The sequence below is a fragment of the Miniopterus schreibersii genome, assembly GCF_964146895.1.
Source record: "Miniopterus schreibersii genome assembly, chromosome: 2".
In the NCBI taxonomy this organism is placed as follows: Eukaryota; Metazoa; Chordata; class Mammalia; order Chiroptera; family Miniopteridae; genus Miniopterus; species Miniopterus schreibersii.
In genome coordinates, this window is record NC_138102.1 from 150,215,539 (window position 1) to 150,234,236 (window position 18,698).

The 18,698-nt window shown below is 36.4% G+C and overlaps 1 protein-coding gene across 1 annotated transcript in view; it reads left to right on the plus strand.

Moving 5' to 3' along the window:
• SLC2A13 (solute carrier family 2 member 13) overlaps positions 1-17,304 on the plus strand; it is a 270,634-nt gene extending 253,330 nt beyond the window's left edge. The window contains exons 8-10 of the mRNA XM_081128412.1: positions 4,094-4,215; positions 4,332-4,484; positions 12,283-17,304. Of these exons, the coding sequence (XP_080984538.1) occupies positions 4,094-4,215; positions 4,332-4,484; positions 12,283-12,509 (502 nt within the window). The 3' untranslated portion in view covers positions 12,510-17,304. The remainder of the gene's footprint in view (positions 1-4,093; positions 4,216-4,331; positions 4,485-12,282) is intronic.
• The last annotated feature ends 1,394 nt before the right edge of the window (positions 17,305-18,698 follow it).

An 18,698-nucleotide genomic window follows, 5' to 3' on the forward strand; every position in this document is an offset into this window, starting at 1 on the left:
AGCAGAATATTTAGATACTGATGTTCAGCAGATAACCTAAATTCTATCAATGGAGCTTGAGAAACAGGTCAAGGCTAGAATAACCTATTAGGGAGCATCCATGTGGAGATTAAATCCTTAAAATGATTTATCTTTATTGTTGAAAGTATTACAGATGTCCCCTTTTTCTGTAATACTTTCAACAATAAAGATAATTTTTTTTAAAAGCCTTAAAAAGCGGTAAGATCAAGAAAGAAGGTATAAGCCCCAAAATAGAACCTACAGAACACCTGTATTTAGAGGTTGAGGGAAGAGGCATTTAAAAAAAGCAATGAAGATATATACATCAGAGAGATAAGGTGGAGATACAGATATAAAAGTAAAGGGGAAAGAGGAGGAGGTTTGTCAGCAGTATCAACCACCTTGGAGTAATCAGAGAGCCTCAAATTAGGCAAGATAAATGGAGGATTTGGAGGTCACTGATGACCTTTGGATGAACAGAGTCAAGAAAACAGAGCCTGAGTAAGAGTCAGCTGGCATGTGGGTGGGTGGGGGAGCTGGACTCTGAAGGAACGATTGGGTAACAAGGATGCAGAGCTCACTAGTATAAGTTTCTCTGCAGTTCTGAACAAGCTGGTAGTGGTAATATGAGAGGGCTGACTATTTAAATAGGTGCCATCTTCTGTGCTGTCATCAGAAGGGAAGACTCAAGTAGGAAGAAACTAAAGATAGCAGGAGGATAGCCTGCTGATGGGACAGGGCCCCGCAGCAGGAAAAGGAGAATGAGACGGAGGACCAGGAATAGGAAAGGCAGTTCTCAGAAAGGGCAAGAGACACCGTACCATCAGAGGTGTCAGACGATCCTGAAAGAAAATACAGAAAAGTAGGAGTTCAGCAGAAAAAGATGAGGGAGTTCAAAGTGAAAGTCCTGATTTTCTTAAAGGGGGCAAGTTCTTAGTACCCAGAAAGCAAAGGGAAAGATTTTCAGACTAGAGGATAGTAAGAAATATTTTAATTCATTGAATCAACAGTTGACAGAAGTTTACTAAATGCCTACTCTGAAATAAGCATTCAGTAGAGAAGACAATAAAGGATAAAAATAAGAAGGCATAACTGGGTACCCATACCCAGTTGGCAAGAAATATCGTGAACTTGAACAGAATCCAGTGGCACGGTTTCATAATTTTGCCCAGCTTCTGGAGTGGGTATTGAAAGAAGTTAATGGTGCTGCACTGGACTGGGAACTGAAATGGTGAGAACAGCAGACGAGCGTGGACTCCAGAGGCAGCAGACATGGAGCTGGCATGGTCTGAGCCAAGCAATGAGATGAACGAGCACAGAGAAGGGTTAGAATCCATAGACTGTGATTTGGGTGTGGGGCAAGTTACCAGAAATGAGGAAATGAAGTTCTTGTAATCAGAATAGTAATGCTGCTCTAAGTTTGAGACCTTGAAGTGAAATAGTTCCAAATCAAGCACATTATAATGGGCACTCTCTGGAGTTTCAGAGGCTAAATAAAGAACTCTGAAGCCAAGGTATGGGCCAGAAGTAAAAATAAATGAGAGGAGGTGGAGATGACTGACCAGGCACCCAAATCACCAAGATAGGTAGTGTGTCATGATGGAGGTCATAAACGAGGCAACAAGGATAGGGTTTGGATATCCAGGTTCAAAAACAGAGGTTGATGGAGGCAGAACAACAGTTTTAAAATGACAGTAGGGAATAAAAACGTTTTGAGGCTGATTGTGTCTTTGGGCGCAATTCAGATTTCAATTAAGGTAAAGAATTGGAAGTTCAACTTGAGAATCAATCCAAGACCGGAAGAGACTTTGCTTCACCATAGAGCTAGGGGACAGTCAGCAGGAAGTGACTAACAGAGAAGCAGGAACACACAGCAGGAAGGGTTAGTTGGAATCGGATGTAAGAATATTCCCTGCCCTCATCTTATCCTGTCACCCCTTCACAGGTGACCTAATTTTTAAAATTACCTGTAAGGCATTATCCCCATTTTACAAATGGAAGAAAAAAACACACCTGGTTCTGGAATGTGAATCTTGTCCTGACTGCAAAATCTATTTTCTACACAACACACACTCGGTGGTCTTAAAGTGTTACTGCAGCTTTCACAGACTCACTGGAAATCATGTCTGACTCACATGGAATAGGTATGAAACACAGTATATTTTTTATTTTTTTATTGAGTAACACTGACATAGAACATATTAGTTTCATAACATATTAGTTTCAAGTGTACATGATTCAATATTTGTATATATTATAAAATGATCACCACAGTAAGTCTAGTTAGTATCTGTCACCATAGTTACTGTTTTGTCTTGAAATGAGAACTTTTAAGTTCTATTCTTAGCAGCTTTCGAAGATACAGTATGGTATTATTAACTGTAGCCCCATGCTATATATTATATCCCCATGACTTATTTCTTATAAGTGGACGTTTGTACCATTTGCCCCATTTTACCCACCTCCCACCCCTGGCAAATACCAATCTGTTCTCTGTATCTGGGAACTGTTTTTTGGTTGCTTTTTGTTTTGTTTTAGGGTTGCACATAAGTGACATCATATGGTATTTGTCTTTTTCTCCCGGACTTATTCCACTTAGCGTAATGCCCTTAAGGTCCACCCATGTCCTAAATGCCAAGATTTCCTTTTTATGGACTATTCCAGTGTGTGTATCACATTTTCTTTATCCATTCAACAATCAATAGCCACTTAGGTTGCTTCCATGTCTTGGCTATTTTTATTCTTATTTTTTTAAATCCTCACACAAGGATATTTTTTCCATTGCTTTTTGGGGGAGGGGGGATAGATAGAAACATCGATGTGAAAGAGACACATTGATTGGTTGCTTCCCACATGTGCCCTTGGAGCCTGCAACCGAGGAACATGCCCTTGGCCAGAATCGAACCCAGGACCCTTCAGTCTGTGGGCCAGCACTCTAACCACTGAAAAAACCGGCTAGGGCTGTCTTGGCTATTTTAAATAGTGCTGCAATGAACATGGGGGTGCAGATATTTTTTTGTTAGTGTTCCTGTTTTCTTTGGATAATTGTCCAGAAGGGGTTGCTAGATCACGTTTTAGTTTTAAATTTTTGAGGAACTGTCATTCTGTTTTCCATGGTGGCTGAACCAATTTGCATTCCCAGCAACAATATATAAGGGTTCCCTTTTCTCCCCACGCCAACACTTGTTATCTCATATTTCACATAAAGGCCATGTATGCAAAGTGGCCCCCAAATGCCAAAGGAGAGGAGAGGCCAAAGAACAACACGCACAAGTCCAGCTTGTCAGTTTAGAATTTCGATAGACAACTTAGGGAAATGCCCTCTTGGGCAGCAGCAGGACAGAGAGTGGGTCCCTACACCATTCACCCCGACCTTGTTTTCTACCCCTTTAAGAAATGGACCTATGTATTCCATATTCTTAAAGGATTGCAGGGAAGGATGATGGAGTGGAACAGAGACCAGATTGGGGGAGGGGGGGTAGTCTGGAGCAGGGGCAGGTTAACCTTTGAGGGTGCTTTGCCTTAGGGCAAGGATTAATGGTAGTTTGTGATTAACTTGAAGCTTCCAGAGGCAGCCCCAGGGAAAGGGGGAAGGGTACAAGGATTCAGGTAGATTAGTTTTTAAATGAAGTCAGCTTTTTAAGATGAAGTCAGCTCTGTCTTACACACCTTTTTTGATGACAGCCTTTCTAACTGGTGTGAAGTGATATCTCATTGTGGCTTTGATTTGCATTTCCCTAATGATTAGTAATGTTGAGCATCTTTTCATGTACCTGCTGGCCATCTGTATGTCTTCTTTTGGAAAGTGCATATTCGGATCCTTGGCCCATTTTTTTAATTGGATTGTTTGTTTTTTTGCTATGAGTAGTATGCACAGAGTATTTCTATGTGTTGCTCCTGAATTCACCTCTGTGAGCTTGCATATCTAATACTGTATATTATTTCAATCTTATTTTTTTTCAAGGAAAATATGTTGGACCCTTTTCTTTAATTATATTAAGGAACTTCCAAATATGTCCTAGATGATCACATTGAATTTCTACAACTGTATCCTAAAACACCAAGTTAATATTTCTATTGCATTATTTTTCAGGTGTGAAAATGAAACCAAATTCAAAACAGAAGAAGTATTTTGGGCTTACAATTTCTGCCCTACTCCATACTCTTGGACTGCACTTCTGGGCCTTATTTTATATCTAGTTTTCTTCGCACCCGGTAAACAAGCCTTCACTGTTATCAATTAGATTGTCTCTTCTAAGAGGAGACAAGCTACTTTTTAAAAAATTCCTTACATCCTGCTCTACTGAAATGTTTAATTTTGTATTTCTCAGGAATGGGACCAATGCCTTGGACTGTGAATTCTGAAATATATCCCCTTTGGGCAAGAAGTACAGGAAATGCATGTTCATCTGGAATAAACTGGATTTTCAATGTTCTGGTTTCACTGACGTTTTTACACACAGCAGAGTATCTTACATACTACGGTAAGAGGATTTTTTTCTATTCTATTTTTATATATGCTAAAATCATTTGTGATTAAAAGACTCCATCGTTACATTTTTGCTGTTATAAATATTTCTATGTGGCTTTCTTGTTCCCGCAAGTCCTTGGAAACATAGCTGGAGACAGGTGAGAGGAACTGTCCTTTCCCAAGCAGCACTGCTGCTTGTCCCTCAGTGCTGTATAGCCTCCACCCACCCACCTACTTTCCCAGCCCAAATGTCTCCCAGCTGTCTCCCCAGTTGGAAATTTTCACAACATGGCTTTTAGTTTAATGAAGAAGCGTAAGAGAGAATGGTAGAAAGATGAGGCAAGGGGTCCAGGGCTAATGCTTGATGATATCCCATGACAGGGATGGGATCAGAGTAGGGCTGAAAGAAGCTGCCCCAAATGCCCTGCTGTGAGTTATGCCTCCCACTGCATCATCTATGCTTTCAGACCCAGGCAGGTCCATTTCTGTGTCCGCGGAGACCAGCAATCATGCTGCTAGAACGTGAACATGTCAGAAGAGTTCAAGCACAAATGTGTGGAGACCATAACTCAAAGCAATAGTGGGAAGTAGCTGACTTAGGGGAAAACTTCGGTAAACTACTTCAAGTCCATTTTTACTAAAGTGAAAAGACTGCCTTTCCAGCAAGAGGATGTCTTTATTGTATGAGTTTATAAGTTGTGGTTGCATTCTAAATGATGGATAGGTTTTCATTCTAATCTCCACACAAGCCTCTGAATATAGAATGCCTACTGCTGATGCCCACCCCGGGTACTTATTTCTTTTTGCAAGAACAGGTGCATTTGTCAGCCCCACCCCCATGAAACCATAAATCCCTGGAGCTCAGGCCAGGACTCGGCCTTGGTTACGGTTATAATCCCAGTACCTTCCAAGGCATCTTACTCACTCAATGAGCCCTCAGAAGTGTTGATCAAATGACTGAATACTCAGGTAGATTTTGTAAATGAATGACAACTATGAGAAACATTAAAAAATCTATTCCTCCTCTCTTCTAAACAGAATTGCTGTTTAGTTTTACATAATACTATTTATCTAAAATTTTTTTATCTTTATAAGACTTTTCTCTCCCAGTCACCATTTAGAAATATTTAATTTTTTTGGAAAGGAAAAGCACAGGCATTTTAAACTGTATATTAAGTATATTCAGCTTTATCCCATTTTGCAATTAAAATTTTTTTACTGAAGTTCATAAACTTATCTTCCTGACACCATAAATATTAGCACAATAAATATGTACCCATATTTGCTGATTCTTGAGAATGCTTAAATATTTGAAGACCTAAATGTAGACTAATATCCTGAGAGAGCATTTTTTATAGAGGGATAGACCAAATAATAAAAGTCTACATGGGAATACTTCTGATAGCAAAGCCCCTCTTTCTTGAATTTATGCTGCCAGAAAAACATGAGGCAACAGAAGTAAATTTTAAATAGGGATAGCCTGGCTTCTTTCAAAAATTTCCGGTTAGAGGAAACTTTTTTCTTTTTGCATTAAGTGAGCTTCTATCAGGTCAGCACACTGGTCCACTTGGTCTACGGCTGGCTGACAGTGGAACAGTATTTCAGTTCAGGTGAGTTTTTCCTGGTTTTTTAACCTACATTTTAGAATTTATGTAAGGTATGTTCATATTGCTGATTTAACGAATACATACAATAATTTATCTCTGGAAATACCACGTCCTCTCTTATTTCTTCCTTTTATTGTTTCATAAAACGTCAAATTTTGATTCCTTCCAAAACTATACTGCTTCGACAGTCTTCCTTGGCCCCCATTCAATAATGTTTATTACTAAAAATTATCATTAAAATGTCACCAGTATGCCATTTTATGGGTATCCTGTGTGACTAAACAGATCCCTTGCAGAGCATTACAGACACCATCTTTGATTCCTCATTTTGTATAATTCAATTAAATATTTATTTTAATCTGAAACTTAATATAGGACTCTAATAAAATGGGTTTCCTTCAGAGTAAAGCTGAGGAATATCTGCACTGTTTAACAATCCTGACAGACTCGGTACAGACACTTTTATCCTTTTTATTCCAAGAGGGAACAATTACAGTAGTTACACGACTAACTTTCCCATTACATGGAGCGGTCAGGGCCTCCTGGGCCTTCCCACACCTCTGGTTTAACCACAGGTCTCACCAGGGAAAGCCACCTTCGGAACTGGCCTGCTTTAGAGTCCTCAGATTTTGTACTAGGATCTTGTATTTAGATAGAACTTCCTTGATATTATTTGGCTTCAGGAATCTGGGTGACAAGCAAGAAGGTATATGGCCTTCAAGAACCTTCCCAATCCATCAAATGTTTTAGCACTGACACATTTAATTAGTTACTTCTAATCATGCCATTACTCCTAAATTGTAAGAGATGATGAATATTTCCTCAATATTACATTTTATAAAGCCGAACTAGGTTTGCTCTGTTACAGGAATTCAGCAGCCTGGTTTAGTCTAAAATACTTTAGCATATACACTTATATTCCTATATTACCATCATCAGGATTACCATCCTTTCTTTGTCTCTCTCCACTAAAGCTTCCATTTCTATTCTTACCTCCACAATTTTGATTATCTGTAATTAGAACACATGATTTCATCTCCTTTCATTTTTTTCCTCAAAATTCCCACCTTTTCCAAGAGCTAGCTGGCCAGTATCACCTTTTTGATGAAAATATTTCTAATTTATTCGTCTTACTAATCTTATTCTGTTCTATCTCTAATAGCAACTCTTTTCCCCTTGTGATTTAGTAGAATTTAATAATGCTCTCTTACCACTTTTTTGAGCAACTAACATCCAGAATTCTAATAGGCATGTAACATACATTATTTCTTTTTTTTTTAAATTTAACTATAGTTTCTATTTAATATTATATTAGTTATATTAGTTTCAGGTGTACAATATAGTGATTCAACATTTTTATACCTTATAGTAAACGTGTCACTGTGCAACCTTAAAATATTGACTGTATTTCCCTTCACCCATATCCCCACCCCCTTCTGGTAACCATCCCTTTGGTCTCTGTTTTTATAAGTCTGTGTTTGTTTTGTTTGTCCGTTTGCTTGGTTTTTTGGATTCCACATGTAAGTGAAACCATATGGTATTTGTATTTCTCTACTTAGCATAATACCCCCTAGATCCATCCATGCTGTTGAAAATCACAAGATATCATTTTTATTGCTGTGTAATATTCTATTGTGTGTGTGTGTATATATATATATATATATATACACACATACACACATCTTCTTTGTCCACTCACCTATATAGATGGACACCTAAGTTGCTTTCATATGGCTTTTGCAAAATAATGCTGCAGTAAACATGGGGTGCATATATCTTTTCAAATTAGTGTTTTGGATTTCTTCAGATAAATACTCAGAAGTGGAACTGCTAAGTCATATGGTTATATCTAATTTTTAGGGTTTTTTTGAGGAATCTCTATAGTAGCTACACCAATTTGCACTTCTACAAACAGCGCACATGGGTTCCCCTTTCTCCACACCCTGCTGTACGTTGCTTGTTTACTTCCCAATAGCCATTCTGACTGGTATGAAGTGGTATTTCACTGTGGTTTTGATCTGCATTTCCCTGATGATTAGTGATGATGAGCATCTTTTCATATGTCTGTTAGCCATCTGTATGCCTTCTTTGAAGAAATGTCTTTTCATGGCCTCTATTTATTGATCAGATTGTTTTTTCTTTGTTACTGAGTTGCATGAGCTTCTTATTTTTTTGAATATACTATTTGTGAATCTATTCCCCCATGCAGGTCTTTTTGTTTTGTTGATGGTTTCCTTCACTGTGCAGAAACTTTTTAGTTTGATGTAGTTCCATTTGTTTACTTTTGCTTTTGTTTCCCTTACTTGAGGAGACATATCCAAAATGTTACTCAGACTGATGTCAAATAGTTACTACCTGTGTTTTCTTCTAGGAGTTTTATGGTTTCAGGCCTTAAGTTTAAGATTTTAACCCATTTTGAGTTTATTTTTGTACATGGGGTAAAAGAATGGTCCAGATTAATTTTTTTACATGAACCTGTCCAGTTTTCCCAACACTATTTGTGGAAGAGACTGTAATTACTGTAGTAACATGCTTACCTCATTTGTCGTAAATATTTTAGTTCACTGTATAAGTGAGGGTTACTTCTGGGCTCTATTCTGTTCCACTGATCTAGGCATCTGTTTTTATGCTGGTACTGTCTGTTTTTATTATTAGAGCTTTGAATAGAGCAGTACAGTGTAGTTTGAAATCAGGGAGCATGGTACCTGCAGCTTTGTTCTTCTTTCTCAAGATTGCTTTGTTATTCATGGTCTTCTTTGGTTCCATGTCAATTTTAGGATTATTTCTTCTAGCTCTGAGAAGAATGTCATTGGCATTTTGATAGAAATAGCATTGAATCTGTAGACTGTTAAAATCACCATATGACTCAAAGCAATGTCAATCCTCTAGCCCATGAGCACAGTATAGCCTTCCATTTATTTGTGTCCTCTTCAATTTCTTCCTTCAGTATCTTATAGTTTTCCTATACACTAATAACAAACAATCAAGGAAAATTAAGAAAACAATCCATTTACAGTTGCATCAAAAATAAAATGCCTAGGAATAAATTTTACCAGGAGGTCAGACCTATACTCTGAAAACTCTAAGTCACTGAAGAGAGAAACTGGAAGAGGACACAGACCTATAAGTCACTGAAGAGAGAAACTGGAAGAGGACACACGAAAAATGAAAGACTACTGTGCTCATGGACAGGAGGAATTAACATCATTCAAATGCTCGTACCACCTCTACAAGCTCAGTGCAATCCCGATCCAAATACCAATGGCACTTTTTAAATAATCCTAAAATTTATATGGACCACAAAAGCCTGTAAATAGCCAAAGCAATGTTGAAAAAGAAAAGCAAAGCTGGAGCTGGCGTGCCACCTGATATTCAAACTATACTGCAGGGCGACAGGAATCAAACAGCATGGCACAAGCTTAAAAACACACACAGATCAGTGGAACACTCTAGAGAACCTAGGGGGTAAAACACCATGCCTATGTGGTCAATTAATCTATGACAAAGTATGACAAAATGTGATAAAGACAATCTTCAATAAATGGCATTGGGAAAACTGGACAGATATATGCAAGAAAATGTATGAACCAAAACTATAAAACTCTTAAAAGAAAACATAAGCACTAAACTCTCTGGCATTGCTCTTACCAATATTTTTCTGGATATGTCTCCTCGGGCAAGATAAAAGTAAAAATAAACAAATGGGACTACATCAAACTATAAAGTTTTTGCACAGTGAAGGAACCATCAACAAAATTAACAAGCAACCTACTGAGTGGGAGAATATTATCTGCCAATGATACGCCCTATATGGAATTAAAATCCAAAATATATAAGGAACTCATACCAAAATAAGAATCCCATTAAAAAATGGCAGAGGACATACAGATGGCCAGTAGACATATGAAAAGATGCTCAACATCACGAATCATCAGGGATTTCACATTAAAACTACAATGAGATATCACCTCACACCTGTCAGAATGACTATCATCAAAAAATCAACAAACAACAAGTGTTGGGGAGCATGAAGAGAAAAAGGAACCATCACACAGTGTTGGTGGGATTGTGAATTAGTGCAGCCACTATGAAAAGCAGTACAGAGGTTACTTAAAAAGACAGAACTACCTTGTGGCCCAACAATTCCACTTCATTGCAGCATTATTTACAGTAGCCAAGAAATGGAAGCAACCTAAGTGCTCATCAATAGATGAATGGATAATGAACAAGTGGTACATACATACAATAAAATATTAGCCATAAAAAATAATGAAATCTTGCCATTGGCAACATCGTGGGTGGATCTAGAAGGTAACATGTAATTAAAATAAATCATATGGAGAAGACGAATGCCATATGATTTCAATTCTATGTGGAATCTAAGAAACAAAATAAATGAACAAAACAGACACAGACTCATAGATTCAGAGAACAAATGACAGTTGCCAGATAGGAGGGGGCTGGGCAGATGAATAAAAATGGTGAAGGGATTAAGAAGTACAAATTGGTAGTTATAAAAATAGTCATGGGATATAAAGTAGAGCATAGGGAATACAGTCAATAATATAACTGTATGGAGTCAGTAGGGTACTAGATTTATCAGGGTAATCACTTCATAACTTGTACAAATGTCTAATCACTATGTTGTACATCTGAAACTAATACAATATTGTATGTCAACTAGAATATTTTTTAAAATTTAATTACACGAGAAAAAAATTTTTAATAAAAAAGTAAGCTTTATAGTGTGTCAGATGGTGATAAGTGCTATGGACCCAGAGTGGACTAAGAGAAGGCACAAAACCCTAGCTGGTTTTGCTCAGTGGTTAGAGCGTCGGTTGGTGGACTGAAGGGTTCTGGGTTCGATTCCAGCCAAGGGCACTAACCTCAGTTGCAGGCTTCATCCCCGGCACTGGTCACGGTACATGCAGAGGCAACCAATCACGATGTGGCTCTCCTCTGAAAACCAATGGAAAAAATATCCTCGGGTAAGGATTAAAAAAGAGAGAGAGAGAAGGCACAAGGAGACCAATTAGGAGACTATTGCAACAGTGCAGATGAGGGAGGATGGTATCAGTGCAATGGTAAGTGTCATCTCTCAGATTGTATTTGAAAGTAGATCCTAACAGATTGGCTATTGGAGGGGAAAGTAAGAAAAAAGTCAAGGTCAATTTCCAGATTTGAGCCATGAGAGGCTGGAAGGACAGCATTGCCATGTATTCCATTAAGTCATGAAATCAGCAGTGTCATTATTTTGTGTCATTGTGGAAATACATACAAGATAAATGAGAATGAAATTTCTCCCTCAGAGTATACAGTCTGGCAGAAAAAACAGACAAAATACATGCACGTAATTATAATACTTCTTGGTTATTATGATAAGGGGCCTCAGCACAGTACTGTGAAAGCACATAGAGAAGCAGTTATCTCTAGCCAGGGACATGAGGGAAGACATAAAAGTAGAAGTTACATATAAGCCTGGTCTATCGTTCTTGAGTTTGGCATTACATGACTTTAGAACAATAAATAGCATTATATTCACAGGGCTGGAACAATTAGAGTGACCAGGCTGGCAGTAGTTTTTTGGTTCTATTTCAGACCACAGTTATTTATGCACAATTGACCAGAAAAGTCCAAATCAAGTATTTTCCAACCTAGGAGAGTGTGTGCAGGCAAACACACACAACACAGCAGCGCTTTGAATAACTTAGTTACATTCAGCATTGGTTTGTTACAACACTGATGGGATGCTACAGGAACTTAACTCTTATTTATATCAATTAGCCTGTGGTAAAATTGGTTTCTTTACACAGTTAACCCTTAAACAACACAATGTGAACTGCTCAGTTCTACTTATACATGGATTTTTTTTCAATAAATACATACAGTACTGTAAATGTATTGCCTCCTTATAATTTTCTTAATATCTTCTTTTCTCCAGCTTATTGTAGGTATTAATACTGTATTCTTACAACATACCAGATATGTGTTGACTATGTTGTTAACAGTAAAACTGGTCACACTAGGTTATTAGTGAAGTTATTGGGGAGGCAAAAGTTATATGTGGATTTTCAACTACACAGAGAGTAGGGGGCTCCTAGCCCCAAACTGTTCAGGAATCAACCCCATGTCATTTTGCCTTAGTTCCAAGAACCTACTGATGACATTAAGTGAGGACTTACTGTACATTATTTTCCATCGCAGGAGCCTTCTTCCTCTATGCTGGATTCGCTGCTGTGGGACTCCTTTTCATCTATGGCTGTCTTCCTGAGACTAAAGGGAAGAAATTAGAGGAAATTGAATCACTCTTTGACAACAGGCTCTGTACATGTGGCGCTTCTGATTCTGATGACGGGAGATACATTGAATATATTCGGGTAAAGGGAAGTAACTATCATCTTTCTGACAACGATGCTTCTGATGTGGAGTAATTTTCAACTGCTTGTGTACGTAGTTATTTAAACAACCTTGGGAGAAAAGAGCAGCAATTGGTGACCTTACTGCCCTGCTTCTAATCTGGGTCTTTCCAGTCTAGTTTTAAATGACTTCATAATCTTTGATTAGAAGGAAGATACAATCATGTTGACATTTTTTTTGCATAAGCAGATATATATTTAAAAAATTAGGTATTTTAAAATAATCATTGAGCAAATATGTGTAATTCCTTCCTGAGATAGTCTAAAATGAATATTGTATCCAGTGACTTCAGTGGTATCCTTTTTTCCTAAGACCATATATAATTATTAGTGGCAATTAAATCAGTGCTAATCTAGCTGAATCATGTACGTGTGATATAAAGGAGGATTCTAGGATATGGTCCAAGGATGTTTATCAAAACATGGCCTATTGGCCCTAAATTCTTCTAAGGACAAGTATCTAATCTGTGATCAGCTATTAGAAAGTAAATTCCATTAAGCTTTCATCAACAGTGCCTCCTACAAGGGCACAGCTGTCTTTATCTCCTTTGGCTTCTACATTTTGGTTTCTCTCTTCAAACTGAGATCTTGAGAGTTCTTCAGAAACTGACTCTGCACAGGATCTTTGGAACATTATGAAAAGCAGGTCTTTTAGGGTATATTTTCATACATATTTTTTGCATCGGTGATAAGTGTACATTTGCACAGATAAGCTAGCAAGTTTTGATAAGTATATTTTATTGCTAGAAACGTAAGAAAGAAGATTTTTATGGGTCCCTCATTGAGTTAGTCACTTAGGTATGGAACTATAAATATAAATAGCACTAGACCTTCAGCTGCATTTCAGGGTCAGTTTTTGTACATGCCAAAATCACCTGACACTCACCATGCCTTTGTTCATCAACTCTCGAGTCTTATTTGTGCCTTCATTTGTGTTATATAAATAGCTGCTAGCAGACTATTTTCCGCTTCTTTTATTCAAATAATTTCTGAAACAGAAAAGGAAGAAAATCAGTGACAAATAATCCTCTTGTTAATTAGTGGGACTTATTTTAACTTTTTATTAATCTTCCTAAGGGAACTGTCACTTTTACTTTCCTTTTTTTAAATGTAAGAGCATAAACTAGTTTTTAGTTTGCACACCTTTTCTCCTTTTCTCTGACAATTTACTCCCCACTGCCTTCTCCGCCCCCCAAAACCACACATAGATTTGTCTGTGGCTGTTTCCTTTTACTCATGCGTGGCTTGAATTTTTTTCCTTATCTAAAAATTGGGGTTTTCTATTGGGACAGATTAATGGTTCTCACATAGCACATGTCTTTAAGAAATGTTGACTTTGCATTTTTACAATGTCTTCTCAAAGTGTTAACTGGGCTTTATGTTCCTTTATCAGTGAACTCTTATTTTTTGCTCTTATATTAGGAACTATATAGTATATACAAAATTACTTGCTAGTTCCGGTGAAATTATGAATGACTCTTCTGTGGCCAGTTGGGAATGCATAAGTGTGATGCATTTTAACATGGCTCTAAACATCTGATAAGGTATCCTGGGAGTGAAAAGGTGGCTATCTCTAAATTCAGTCTAGCTGCCAATCTCCAAGATATTTTCTCTTCAAGACTGGCTTGTTCCGATCACAAGTGTCAAAGCCAAGAATGTAGCCAAAGAGGTTCCACTGTCTAAGTCAGCAGGGGTCTGATATGTGCTTTTAGCGGTCGCTTTTCTGGTAAAACATTTTCTCCCTTTGATCACAGCATATATTGTTTTTTTCCTTGTATTAGGTGCTTTGACAATTGATTTCTAATTTGATACTAATTTGCCCCATAAAAGTAAATGTGATTTCATAGAGAAAATTATTCTATTGATACTTTTTATCCCATAATGAATTTCTTACCTGTGTAATATTTCACACAGGTAAGTGAAGTAGAAAAGGAAGGATCTGTTGGGTCTTAAAATCAAAATATGACGGGGAGAAAAAGCATTTAGACAAATGAAGTACTCACTTTAAGAATTTTTCTGATTTATCCAAATAATTGCCTCAGTTCTTCTCTTTATTATATATGTAGCCTTAACTCAGCTGGGCTGAATGCACAGTAACTTTATTAAAGGAACAACTTGACTCTTATTATTTTGTAAAGCAGAACATGGCCAGTTCTCCCTGACATATTCAAATGGTGTTTTCAACTTGATATCCATAAATGCACATAATAGCAGGGAAAATTAGCCACAGTTCTCCTCAACCCCTTCTTTAAAGGACTCTTTGTTATTTATATAGAGATAAATATTCCATATCTTTGAAGTACAGAACAGAGAGGCACAGTATAAGAATTATTTATAATTTTTTAAAAAACAAATAACTACTTGAAAAGGAACCTTATACAATTAGGGTATTATTTTTAGATTCGGTGAATATTTATAGTATACGAAAATTTAATGTTTGAATTTTCAAAGTTTTTTTATATTTATGCACCTTTTAAGTTCTCAGCATCTTTAGCTACCACTATCAACTTGAAAACATTCTATTTGAAATATCATCAAATATATATTTTGTAGGACAATTTATATATGGTATGATTTAACCTACCATATCAAAACGCATTAAGCATCATGCTTTTAACTGAAATGATAGGTTTGCTTCTAAACATGCTGCAAATTCAATAGACATATATTAAGTTTTAGGGAAACAGTGAAGAAAGTTGTAACCCCTATTAAGGCATATTAGCTGGATGGCTGATGAGATCTGCACTAGACTTCAGAATGTAACTTTCATCTGCATCTGAACACTTAAGTCTAAAGTTGGTGTAAGATAGGTTTTAAGGATTTGGCATTAATATTTTTCTTCAATATAAACATTCCTAATAATTTTGATTGTTACATCTTAGTCAATAATTACCCAACACACGATTTTTAATGTATTTGTAAAAGATCTAAATTAAAACTAATTTAAAAGGTTTGAAATTTTGTTCCCAATCATATGCAGTAGTTAGTTCACTGAGGAAAATGCTTTGAGAGTAATGCTATCAAGTGCTTTCTCATAACTTTATTTTACCACTAAACAAGATTTAAGTATGTGAATCTAAATATGTTTTTAGGTTACTCTAAAATGGGAAATCCATTAAAGCAAAAAATTTAGAAATTGTTTACTCTAATTCACAATCAATGAACAAGAAAAACATAAATTGACAACTTACCCTTCTTTTTTCCTCAGAAAGTAAAACTGAAATGCATAATAATAATCCATAGATCCTGGGGAAAAATATTCTAGAAAATACTATCTATATGTTATCTAAGAGAATCTCACAATCTAATGGCGCTAATATTGTTTATAAATACTGTAATACAGTGGGGGGAAGAGAAGGATTGTTTTGATTTTCACTGGCACTAATTGAAAACAATAAAATTAGTAAGATACTTTGTTATAATCAGATTTTTTTTAACCATTTTCCTACTTACAAAATCTCAAATTATACTAAGCGCCCAATAACTGGCAGTTGTGACAAGTTTTCAATGACCAAATTCAGACCTTTTCACTAACAACAAATACAGGAACGATATACCAGGCAAGGAGCAGAGAATTCATATGTGCTTTAGAGCAAAGTGTATTAAATTGTGGATAAAATTTACAGCTCATGTGTAAATGCTGCCTCTAAAAAGACTCAGAATTGTTCTATGGATTAATTTTAGTGTCCTGTTTTCTGTCACTTTCTATTAATTTTCTTAGTCTTATGTACAGAAATGTTAAGCTCATGAATGAAGTGATTCAGGTTGCAGCAGTGAATCAATGGTCAGTACATTCAGTTCTGGGTGGGCAATATTGTTGCTATTTTCTAGGAATAGCAATCATTTAAAAATACCAAACAGCTAACTGCTACCAACTCGCTTATATATTGTCTTAGAGAAGGGAAATTTTTGTGTGCCAGTCATCATCAGAGAGATATTTTATGAGTGTTAATGATGTTCAGAAGTACATGAAAGAGTTTTATCCTAATTTGCTTGTGAGTATAAAACAATATAATTCCTATAAATCTTTACTTTGTACGTATAAAATAGTCTGTTGCACTTGAGTGATTTGGTCTGTGGAATGGTAAATACCTACCTTTGTTTAGTAGTAATATACAGATTTTTGTTTTAGACAGTTAAGTTCATGTGTTTGATTTGTCATATCAATATAAATGAAAAAAATTGCAACATCCATGTACTTAAAAGATAAAAACCAGTATTTTGTAAAGTTTTAAAATGTTAGCAGATTTTAAATAACATTCCATTTCATTTCGAGGTTAAAAAAAGATGAGACTTAACTCTAGCCAAAGTAGAAATTTATATTCTACATGTCCAAACTGGTTCCTAGCAGCTTTTGGACTCTATCTCACTTAATGTTATATCTTTTATTTATAATGTTCAAATTTCTATTTAGAAGCTCTACTGTGTATCTAGACTAAATCAAAACAATTTTATGCTTTTAAAATATGTTTTCAAAGTGTGTATTTTAATTTCTGAGTGCATGTTATAGAGTGTTTAATATTCACATGTCTTGGCAAATACAATATATATATTTATTCCTACATGTGACATATGGGATATCTCTGAAAAATTATGAATATGTATCATTTCCTTCAAAGTCATTCTAGCCTATAGCTGTATCAAAAGTATTGTATATTTTATGAGATTTAGTGATGTATATGTAAATGTTTTTTAAGTTATTTTATTGAAGTTCAATCTTTACATAAAATTAAAATCTTTTTTTAAAAAATGTGTCAGTGCCAGAACTGTAAATGAAAATAATCAAATAAAAGTTAAGACAATTCATTACTCATTTACCTTCCTTGCACTTTTGTATTTTCTCTAATTCTCTTCCTTAGATTTTAGGCTCTTAGATTTTAGGTTACACAGTAAAAACATCTAAAGATTACTTACCTCTCTATATTTATGCAATTCTACTCATTTTAGTATTTTTCCTATTTTGATCGTGGGTAAAGTCATCTTTAAAAAATAACTTATAATACCTAAAAAATTATTCCAAGGAATTATTCTAATAGTAAATATAAAACTTTTAAATGAAGTGCTTAGGAACCTTTGAAATATTTCTGGTCATGTCACAACCAGATGTTCACATGAACCATTATGTCGGGTTGACAAAAGTTATTTTTGGTTGTTGCTTTGTAAATAAGAACAAAATACCTAGTGGATGAGCAGCTGGCAGTCCTTTTGGAACTCTGTTGCTCTCTACTACCTACCGTTCCACCCCAACCGTAGCTTTTATTAGTAAGCATTGTATTAGTGTTTGATCTGGGTAGCTACTAGACTTACCTCCATAGTTAGGGTGTGCCATACTGAGCCCAGCTACAGAAATAGCCCAAGCAGATCCTCTGAAGACACTAGATCTACTGTAACACAAAGGCTTACAGTGCAGCTGCAGCTTAACCAAGGATTCTGATGTCAGCAGGTAAGGTAAAAATACTACAGTCAAAATGACCCTTGAAAAATCCCATAAAGTGTCCACTCACCTGGACAACTGAATAGTGTGGTACATGTCTGAATCGGTGGTCAGAAAAGTCCTCATTCAATTGTCCAATCTTGTGGGGTAAACGCTGTCATCCTTTAATCAGTACTAAAACAGAGAATATTTTGGTGATTTGGCCAAGATCACACACTAGGAAGTGGTACAAAACTTGTCTGCAGCAACGACTCCTACAGTCTTCCTCACGGTCTTCATTTGGTATGTCGTCTTGTCAGATCCAGGCAGAAAGATTAAAAAAGAGAGCTTGTGGAATTCCTGTATTATAACTTAAGAGTATACGGGAAAAGAATCACATACTTCATTTTAAACTGGACTGTAGACACAAATCCTGAAAACCTTTGATTTGGGGATTCTTTTCCAAATATGAAGCAGTGTGTGGTACATTTTTTAAGAGGCCAGACTGAAAGCAGACTGTCTAGGTTTGAATCTCAGCTTTCACCTTACTGCCTGGTAACCTAAATTACACTGAGCTACTCTGCCTCGCTTGCTTACAAATGGAGATGTTGTTGCTATCATGTGTGTGTTTGGGGGTTACGTCAGTTAACCGTGTAAAGCACTTAGAACAATGACACTGAAGTACGGGGCTGGATGACTGTGGGCTGTTCTTAGCGTCATCATCCATATGCTGTCCCTGGTGCTGCAAAGGTCGTGATGTCCAAAGTACAAGCAATGTGCTTATAAATTCC